This window comes from Aethalodelphis obliquidens, unplaced genomic scaffold (genome assembly GCF_003676395.1).
Source record: "Aethalodelphis obliquidens isolate GAN/ISIS:26980383/991018 unplaced genomic scaffold, ASM367639v1 scaffold50, whole genome shotgun sequence".
In the NCBI taxonomy this organism is placed as follows: Eukaryota; Metazoa; Chordata; class Mammalia; order Artiodactyla; family Delphinidae; genus Aethalodelphis; species Aethalodelphis obliquidens.
The window spans coordinates 4,904,023-4,914,444 of record NW_020837994.1 but is presented as its reverse complement, the minus strand read 5'-3'; the positions used below and the strand labels follow the sequence as shown (position 1 = coordinate 4,914,444).

Sequence of the window (10,422 nt, the reverse complement as noted above, 5' to 3'; positions counted from 1 at the left end):
ACACCCACTGTGTATCATTCTACACTTTTCTGAGTATACGCTCAGATAAATAGATATAAATTTATATGAGGAGGTTTATGTTTGTCTTTACTGAATTTCCGTAGTAAACACTGCTCTGATATTTATTTTTAATTGCTTAATAAATCATTGATGAGTGAACAGATGTAGATCTACCTCACTCTTTTAAATAGCTGCATAGAATTCCACGGCATGGACAAACCATGGTTTATTCAACCATATGTCTACATTTCTAATTTTTGCCATCACAAACAAAACAGTAATACACATATTTGTTCATATATCCTTTCAGAGAAGTGCTTTTAGTTCTATTCAATAGATTCTCAAAAGTGGAAATATTGGGTCAAATGATATCTGTATTTTTTTTTAAATTTTAGTAGCTATGGCCGTATTGCTTTCCAAAAAAGATCACAGCAGTTCACATCCAATCAGTGAAGTTTGAGTTCTTTTCTTACATCCTTACCCACTCTGGCACATTGTTATTCCTCTCAATATTTGCCAAAATGATGGATGAAAAATAGTACAACATTGCTCCCTTTGATTGCATTTTCTCAACCCCTAGTAATTTTCAGTAACTTTTCAGTTATTTTATTTTTCATTTCTAGAAGATCTATTTGGCTTTTTTCAAATCTGCTTGGTCATTTTTTTAATATAAATTTATTTATTTTATTTATTTATTTTTGGCTGCATTGGGTCTTTGTTGCTGTGTGCAGGCTTTCTCTAGTTACGGTGAGCAAGTGCTACTCTTTGTTGCAGTGTGCGGGCTTCTTATTGTGGTGGCTTCCCTTGTTGCAGAGCACGGACTCTAGGCATGCGGGCTCAGTAGTTGTGGCTCACGGGCTCTACAGCGCAGGCTCAGTAGTTGTGGCGCACGGGCTTAGTTGCTCCACGGCATGTGGGATCTTTCCGGACCAGGGCTCAAACCCGTGTCCCCTGCATTGGCAGGCAGATTCTTAACCACTGCACCACCAGGGAAGTCTGCCTGGTCATTTCTGATCATATCTTCTTGGTCTTCACTCAGGTTTTAAATACACCCTTCTCTATAGTTATTTAAGCACAGTAAACACTTATTTTATATTCTATACCCAGTAATCTCAGTATTTGAGGTGCTTGTGGATCTATTGACTCTTGCTCACTGTACCTTGTGTCCTTTTGTGGTGACTTTTTGATTCTGAGCTTGCATTTGTTGGACTGCTATCCGTGTGAATTCTTTGAGGCTTGGTTTGACTGTGCACTTACCTCCAGGAAGCGTTTTCATTTTGTCAGACATCTGGGGCATTACCAATCCAGGTCCGTTTTAAATTAAGTTCCTTGTTGTTGTTGCTCTTGTTGATCATGAAAAAAATGAATATTTGGACCCTGGATCTATTTGAGCTCTAGCTTATTGCCAGAATTTTTCAGGGGAGACTTTTCTCTACCCAGAACCGAGGAATGAGATAGATGTTTCCACAGCATTCACATTTGAGTGGTGGATTTTTAATAATTTACCCTTTTATAGTCTCTGATCTGACATCCAACCCTGTGAGTGGCCCAGACTTTGTCTCCTACTCTCTCTCCCCTGAAAATAAAAGTTCTAGGTTACTCAGGGTTGGAGATAATCCCAGGGGAGTCCATGGAGTTGGTGTTCAAACATCTCAGAGCACCTCAGCGAAGTTCCTTGACTTTCTTGAGAGCTCAGACATATATATATTCAATATTTTCAATATTTTGAGATGCTTTTTAGTAGGAGGATTTCCAGTAACATGGACTTCCAGCATATTTTCATATGCTCATTTACTCTTTTATTAAAGTTATTTGTGTTCATATCTTTGGAACAGACATGTCTTGCACACTTGTGTCCGCAGCCCCTAACCCCTAGCTAAGGTCAGTATCAGTAACTCTTGGGTGAACATGAAATGGAGTGACAACCCACATGGGGAGGAAGAAAAGATTGGAAAGTTATCCACGGCTGGATGGGCTGATGTTGGAAGGGTGTTGTCATAGAGTCGGGGGAATGGGCACAGACATTCACTGAGCCCCATTCTTCCTAAGCCAGTAAATGCATCGTTCTAGTTTTTCCCAAATTTCCAAGATGATACGATGCTTGTTAAATATGCAGGTTCCCAGGCCCTTCCTTGGTAATTTGGTTTCAGTACTCTGGAATGATGTTCAACAAGCATTCTGAGATAGTCTTAGCAACAGGGAAGTTTGGGAAACACAATAGATTTTTTTCCTCTTAATTCTCACAACAACCCAGAAAGTAAGTATTTGCATGTATTTTACAAAGAAGAAATTTGGGCTCTTTTGAGAGGGGAAGTGACGGATGATCACACAGCTGGTAAACGACAGGTCTAGCGTTCCATTCCCAGTTGTCACACTCCAAAGCTCTATTTTTTCCCACCAGATATTGTCTGGTTATTATTGTTATTATTTTTTCCAAGTTTCTGTACCATTAGTTTATGACCCAAAGTCATATTTTTAAAAAATTGTGTTAAAAAACACATAAGATGAAAAAAAAAAAAAACAAAAAACAAAACAAAACAAAAAAAAACACATAAGATGAAATTTATATCTTAACCATTTTTAAGGGTATAGTTTAGTAGTGTTAAATATTTTTACATTGCTGTGAAACAGATCTCCAGAACTTTTTCATCTTGCAAAACTGGAACTCTCTACCCATTAAACAATTCCCCTTTTCCCTCTCCCCCCAGCCCCTGGTAACCACTCTTCTACTTCCTGTTTCTATTAATTTGACTACTTTAGGTACCTCATATAAGCGGAATCATGCAGTATTTGTCTTTTTGTTACTGGCTTATTTCACTTAATGTTCTCAAGATTCATCCATGCTGTAGCATGTGACAGGATTTCCTTCCTCTTTAAGGCTGAATAGCATTCCATTGTACATATATCCCACTTTTGCTTATGCATCATTCATCCACTGATGGATATTCCACCTCTTGGCTACTGTGAATAATACTGCTATGAAACGGGTGTGCAAATATGTCTTGAAGGTCCTGCTTTTAATTTTCTTCATATATAACCAGAAGTAGATTTGCTGGATCATATAATAGTTCTACTTGTAGTTTTTGGTTTTTTTTTTTGAGGAACTGCCATGATTAGACTGGGGTTATGGGTTTTGGGGAGGAAGATCACAGAGGCAAAGTGCCATTTTCATCACATCATATCAAGGATACATACTATCATCATGATTTATGACTTCTGATGTTGGTCTTGATCACCTGGCTGAAGTTGTGTTTGTCATTTTCCCCACTGTACGGTTACTCTTCTTCCCCTCCTCTTTCCATACTGTCCTCTTTGGAAGGTCATTATGCAGGCCCATACTACCGAAGAGTAATGCCCCCCTTCATAAGGATTATGTTTTAACAAGCAAAATAACTCACACAACAGGGACCTAGCTCTTTGCATCACTGGTCATGCTCTGCACTTTCAGCAGCTGATCTGAGGTGAATAACTGGCCGCCCTATCTCCTGGAAGCTCACTCTTCTTACCTGTAAAATGGGTGTCGCTCATCCTTTACCCCTAGGACTGTAGTGAGTGGAGACAGTCTCAAGGTCGTCAATGTCAGTTCCCTCTGCCTCCCCCATTTGGCTGTCCCGCAACACCAGGCAACAGAGGGACAGTGACTAGCCTAAGGTTTCACCGCAAGGCCTCCAACTCCAGCCCAATCAGGGTTCTAACCACACCCTGGGTACAGATTCCCCCCACCCCGGGGCGGGAGCGAGGAGCACTTCCGCCAGCCACAAGTACCGCGCACGTGGCGGGCTGTGCGGGACCGGCGAGCGGCAGCCTGGCTGCGCAGCGCCAGCGCCTGCGGGGCCGGGATGATGAGCCTGACCTCGGAGCCCGATTCCCGGCCGTTGCGCCGGGCCGTGACCCCCGCGGGCCGGCGGACGGTGAGTGCGAAGCCCGGGGTGGACGAGAAGACCCTGCTGGCTCCGGCCCCGCGCCTCTCCCTTCTTTCACTCCTTCCAGGGCCCCCCCGTCCTTCCCTCCCCGCGGGTCTGAATTTCCCTGCTTCCGGCGCGCCCGTCTCGGCCTGCGGCTGGGCGCTCTCTTTTCACCTGGTCAGTTCCTAACGCTTTGATCTCTCCTTCCGCGCCACAGCCTCGATTCCGGTGCCGGCTCACTCCAGTCTCTCCTCTATGCCCTCTTTCCTGCTTGGCTGCCTTTGTCTCCTCCTTCTTCTCTTTGCGTCTCGTCTCTCAGTCCCCTGGCTTGCCCCAGTCCACTGCTCTTCCTCTGCCCCTCCTCTTCCCCTGCCCCTCCCCTCCTGCCGGTGGGAGTAGACCCAACTGAGGGCTGGCCAGAGTATCATTCATTCCCTCACCCACCCTCTCTAGCCTGTCCCTGACCTCTGGCTGGGTCCTGAGTCCTCCTGCTTGCCCGTTCCCTCCCAGGGCTTGGGTGGGGGGCCCGGGGGGTGGGGGGAGGATCAAGAAAAAGCCCAGAGCACTCAAGGATCAGAACATTTAACCTCTCCCCGGCTACGTGCCATCCTGAAGACTTGCAGGAAGGGAAAGCAGATCCGGCAGTGGGGCGACTGTGGCTCTTTTCAATAGGATGACGATAACCTCATTGTTCCTGGCTAGTGACAGTGTCACCTGCTCAGAGGCAGGGGCCGCTCAAGGTACCCAATAAATGTCTGAATTAATTACCGGGCAAAGGAGGAAGCCAGCACCGTGCATGATGCCAAGTAGGGCAAGATTGGCCTTTATCAGAATACCAGGCGCTCCTGTAAGTCAGTGCTGAGGGTAAGTGCAGTTCAATTCAGCAGACACTTATGGAGCATCCCTGGTGTGCTGAGCACCGTAGTAGGTACTGGTAACATAAAGATGAATCTGGGATAGTCCTCCCTTAGGATCCTCCCAATCTAGTGTGGGATACAGATGAAGGAACAGAATTACAAGAGACGTAACTACCATGACAAGGGGAAGTACATGGCCCTCTGAAATCACAAGGAGACAACCTATCCAGAAAATTCCCGGAGGAATTACCTTGAAGGATGAGTGGGCTGACTGAAGGGACTGGGGGTGTTAAATGAGTGAAGTCCTGGGGGCAGTGGGGCCCAGCCTGCTCTGAATGGGTTGGTGTTGGGGAGCAGTAGTTGGCTCTGGTAGTTGATTGCCAGGGTTGCAAAGGACCTTGTAAACCTTGTTAAGGAGTCTCGAGTTAACCTGTAAAGAAATGTGGGATCACTGAAGTGTTTAATGCAGGTGGTGACCCGATTGGATTTCCGCTTCAGAGAAACTGCTTTGGTTTCAGAATAGAGACTGGATTGGGGGAGGATATTCGAGGGAGCTGGGAGCCATGGAACTGACCACACATTTAGAATGGCCAGGACTTGGTGACTGATTACCTGTGTGTGGGGAGGTTGAGGACAGGAGCAGAGTGCAAGATTAGAGTCTAGGTTTCTGGCTCAGATGACCGAGATAGGGTACAGTGGGAAAAGGTCAAAGTTGTGGTGTGGGGAGAGATCTTGGGCTTGGGAGACATATGAATGGGGGTGTCCCTCCACTGACTAGACTAAGTGTGACCTAAGGAAATGTATGAATGTTTGGTGGGATGAGAGCTGGGCCTGATTCATCCCTGTGTCCTCGTGGACAGCAGTAGCCTGGTACCCAGCAGAGGCTACTAAAGACCACATTTCCCCGGCCTGTGCATACAGGGCCTGGGTCAGGCTTGCCCACTCAGGAATGCTTCAGCAGGGTGACTGGTAGCACAGGTGTGGAAGAGGGGCCATGAGGAAGGGCAGGTGGTCTGGAAGAGGGATGGAAAAGAAGTCTTTATCTGCTCGAAACACACACAGTAGTATTTATGGATGAGGTAGGAGGTCTGGGATTTCCAAAGAGATTTGGAGTTTTTAGAAAACATGGAGGGAAAAGGGACATAATTAGGAAGCTTGGGAACAGGGCCCAGGTCTTGGCTGATAAAGAAATGGGGCTGCGAATATCAGGGCAAGGGACTATTTTGTGTAGCATCTGGAAATGAGCTTCAGAAACAACATTTGAAGTGATTGGATTCATTAAACTTTCAAAGTTGGAGAGTCTTAGAGTTCTCTTCATCGATTTTGCCTCACTATTTGATAGATGACTAAACTTAGGCCCAGAGAAGGAAGTGCGATGCCCTAGGAACATAGCTAATTACTGGCAGCGGTGCGACTGGATGTTGGGAGGGTGGGGGTAGGGCATCCACACTGTCCTGAAGTCAGACTGATAAGGATTTGATCCCGGCTCCAACTTCCTCACCTCCTAGCTGTGTGGCCCCTCTTTCTGAGCTTTCCTCGCCTGTAATGTGGGGACGTTAAGAGCTCTCAGTGGTACAGGAGTGATGAGAGTCCATCATTGATCCATTCAGGGGTTAAAGTCTGCAAATTCACATTTAACTGCCTGCTTTACAGAGCCACCTTAGGGTTAACTAAACAGCCTTGCCAAGGAGCCTTGAGGTTTATGGGAAGAAGAGGGCGTCACAGGTTCTGGGCTTATTTTTCTCAGGGCTGTATTGTTTGGCTGCTGTCAGACTGCAACCTCTTTTCTCCCTTCTCCATTCCAGCTAGCAGAACTGTCCCTTGGTAGGAGCTGTTGCCATGGCAACTCAGTTCTCCCCAGCAGTTTGGCTGCCTTGAGTTCTCTTAATTCCAGTACTTTAATCTTAGAGGTAGAGCCCACAGACAAGCTGAAAAGGAAGTCACACCTAAATCTGACTGAAGGACATTCCTGAGTCCTGTCCCTATCCCTGGCCCTGTAATGACCTGGAGTGGAGTCTCCAGTTTGGAAATCCAGCCTTCCCCCTAATACTGTAGATCTTTTCCACAGCAGCAGCCATCACATCCCCTAGGAAACCTTCCCTGACAACCTCCAACACACATCTACAAAAAGAGCCAATCCCTTCTACCTTTGAGTCTTCCCCATCAGCACCTACACATTTAAGCCATCTGTTTCCCTTTCTCCCCTATGAGCTCCTCAAGGGCAGGGACCTTGTCCTGTCCATCTGCTTCAGAGGAGGCTTGGGTGGAATAGGTCCTCCCTACAGTCTGTTGGATGAATAGGGATTGAAGAGTGGAGGTGTCTGAAGGTTGAAAATCAATTTATGTAATGACTAAGTGGTAAATCAGACCTGAGTTCAAATCCTGACATTATCGCTTAGTAGCTGGTTGGTCTTAAGCAACTTGAACTTCACCTCCTTAAGCCTTAGTTTCTTCATCTGGAAAATGGGGATTTAATACATTCATCATAGGATTACTATGAGGGTTGAGTTGCAGAGTGTATGTAAAGCACTTTGCACAGTTACTAGACTGTGAGGGGAGGTTCTGTGTCCTGCTTGTTCCTCACTGTGTCCCAGCTACCTGGCACAAAATAGGCACATACGTGTTTTATTGAATGAGTGAGTGAATTTTAAAAGATGGAAGTTGTTCAGGAAGCTGGGTTTGTAAGGATAACAACCGGTGTATCACCTCATGTGTAATAATTGCTATAGAGTATTATGGTATTTTTGTTAGGTCTGTGTGGCAGCATTCCCCAGATGCAGCCCGACCCTCAGTCTCTTTCCAGGTCCCTCTCTGCACTCGCCTGTGGGCATTTCCAGGCAGATATCACATGGGTCTCACCCACGTCCTTAGTGCTCAGCCCAAGGTCTGATCTAGAGAAGAGGCCTCTAAAAATTCTGATGAACAGCTAAATCTAACTTACATTTGCACCATACTTTACCATTTATGGGGCAGTTTTACGCCTGTTGTATTTGGTGTTACCAACCTTGTCACCACCAAGGACAGTCTTGTTATTTAATCCCATGGGCCCATATTTTGAAAAAATACCCATCAAACAAATTACATTTGTTAATCAAAGTCATGCCAACTGCTAATCAGAACTTAGGCTCTATATGAAATAAGAATTTTTATCCCCACTTCCAGCACGGATGTGGACATGCAGTAAGTACCAAAGAAATGATTCCTGAATGAATACATGTGTGATTTCTTTAGCCTTTCTGAAAGGTTGAAAATGTTTTGCACCCCCCAACCTCCCCCCACCCACTTTTTTTTTTTTTTTTTTTTTTTTACTGTATCTTATATCTAAGCATCCCTGTCAGGAACTCTTGACTTCACAATAGCTCCATATCCTCATTATATTTTATTTATTTATTTTTTGGCCGTGCCACATGGCATGTGGGATCTTAGTTCCCCAACCAGGGATTGAACCGGTGTCCCCTGTGGTGGAAGCGCAGAGTCCTAACCACTGGACCGCCAGGGAAGTCCCCATATCCTCACTTTATAAACAAGGAAACTGAGGCCTAGGGAGGGGAAAAGCCTTGCCACAGGCCACACGCTTTAGAGGTATTGTCCGTGTGACTTGCTTCCACTAATATTCTGTGACCTAAATGAGAAAATGCAAATGCTTGAATGGGTATTCTTATATCAAACTAAAATATTTTTCTTCCTTAAAATGCCTACTCTCTGTAGCTGTACAGCATAAATATAACCCCCTTCAGTAAGATGGACATTCCAATAAGCTGAAGCCAATCATTATGGCTCCCCTAAATTCTGTAGGGTATTGTTCTTTGGATGAGAATAAATCATGAGCTCCCTGGAGATGGCGCTGTGGGTTCACTCTGCCTCTTGTGCCCCCAGGAATCTCCTGTAGTGGAGCTGAACGTTGGGGGTGAGTTCTATACCACCACCTTGGGCACCCTGAGAAAACTCCCAGGCTCAAAGCTGGCAGAGATGTTCTCCAGCTCCGCCAAGGCCTGCCTGGATGCGGAGGGACGCTTCTTCATCGATCGCTGCGGCACCTATTTTGGACCCATCCTGGAATATCTGCGCAGTGGGCAGCTGCCCACACAGCACATCCCCGAGGTGTACCGTGAGGCTCAGTTCTACGAAATCAAGCCTTTAATCAAACTCTTGGAGGACATGCCACAGATCTTTGGTGAGCAGGTAGCTCGGAAGCAGTTTTTGCTGCAGGTGCCAGGCTACAGTGAGAACCTGGAGCTTATGGTGCGCCTGGCGCGTGCTGAGGCCGTGGCGGCGCGCTGCTCTAGAGTTCTGGTGTGCCTGGTACAAAACGAAAAGGATGATGCAAACTGCGCGGACGCCCTGCGCTCCCTGGAGGCGGACAAGAGGTCAGTGGTCAAATTCGGGCCTTGGAAGGCAGCCCTGGATATCAGGGACCTCCTGGACTGCATGAACATGGACATTAATGCCCAAGGGTACCAGGTACACTATTCACACAACAGTCCATTACCGGCCAAGGTCTCCGACTACTTCTATACCTTCAGCTTCAGCTGGTGGTGATCCCCAGGGGTGGGGGCTGTTTGTTACGAGCTCTGGTGGGACTTACGAAATTAAAGGTTGCCTTCCAAAGCCATCTTCCTTTAATTTTAAAAACAAACAGACATCAAAAACTTCCAAGGTGGTCTACTTGTCTTGCCCCCAAATATGTGTTTCCCCTTTGAGGACTTTCCACTCATTGCAACTGACTCCACTGTACTTGCCTAGAGAGGTGCAGCTGTTTCCTCTTTAAAGCCTCATGTACCTGCCAGACCCTTCCCTTGAAGTCCAATAGCAAGGCAGAGGTGAACTGGAATGTTTCAACAATGCTTTGGCTGGAGATGCGGGATGACAACAGGAAAATAATAGGATGTCATGAGTCTAGACAGACCTAAAAATGTAATCTACCCAGCCTCAGCTTGTGGTCCAATCTTCTAGCCCTGGTGTGTGCCTTCATGAGGAAGATGCCAAGTTAGTATACCTGGAGTAGACGGCGCTCAGATCTCCTTTCCCGGATGCTGTGGGTATTGGCTGCTAAAGCCTCACAACTGTCCTCTTATCTAGAGCAGTAGTTCTCAAAGTGTGATCCCTAGACCGGCAGCATCCCCAATACCTGGGAACTTGTTAGAAATACAAATTCTCTAGTCCCTACCTCAGACCAACTGAATCAGAAACAGGGAGCTGGCCCAGCAGTCTGTTTTAAGAAGTCCTCCAGGTAATTCTGATGCACTTTAATTTTGAGATCTGATCAAGAACAGAATTGCTATCTCGCTTGTGTGGAGGTACAGCAGACTGATTCCTCACCTCAAGGAGGTGCAGTTCCTATTCTAGAGCTCCTCGTGGGATCAGGCTGAAGTCAGTCTTCACTGAACACCACATTCTTGCTTAGTGGTCTTCCTCTGCTTTATCCTGCTTCCCTCCCTCCCCCTCATCTGAGAACACACCCTCAATAAACCACTTAAACAAGAGACTCTCTCAGGTTCTGCTTCTCAACCAAACACATTAAGTAACTCTAAAGAGGACACATTCATCCTTCTCCAAGTTCAGGTCTGGGATAGATGGCCCCCGTTCCCCACATAGTAAGATTACCAGCCATCCTGGGTTCCCTGGGACTGAAGGTCAGGTTTAACTGTGAAGCTTTAAGG

At 46.3% G+C, this 10,422-nt stretch overlaps 2 protein-coding genes across 2 annotated transcripts in view; both read left to right on the top strand.

Annotated features, from left to right (window-relative positions):
• Positions 1 to 3,110: 3,110 nt before the first annotated feature.
• Positions 3,111 to 10,245, top strand: KCTD14 (potassium channel tetramerization domain containing 14). Its single transcript, XM_027083498.1, has 2 exons — positions 3,111 to 3,911; positions 8,639 to 10,245. Exons 1-2 carry the CDS (start codon positions 3,840 to 3,842, stop codon positions 9,299 to 9,301), a joined length of 735 nt encoding a protein of 244 aa, XP_026939299.1. The 5' UTR covers positions 3,111 to 3,839; the 3' UTR covers positions 9,302 to 10,245.
• INTS4 (integrator complex subunit 4) overlaps positions 3,894 to 10,422 on the top strand; it is a 127,514-nt gene continuing 120,985 nt past the window's right edge. Inside the window, exon 1 of the mRNA XM_027083496.1 lies at positions 3,894 to 3,911. The gene's annotated coding sequence lies outside the window, so the exon portion shown is untranslated. The remainder of the gene's footprint in view (positions 3,912 to 10,422) is intronic.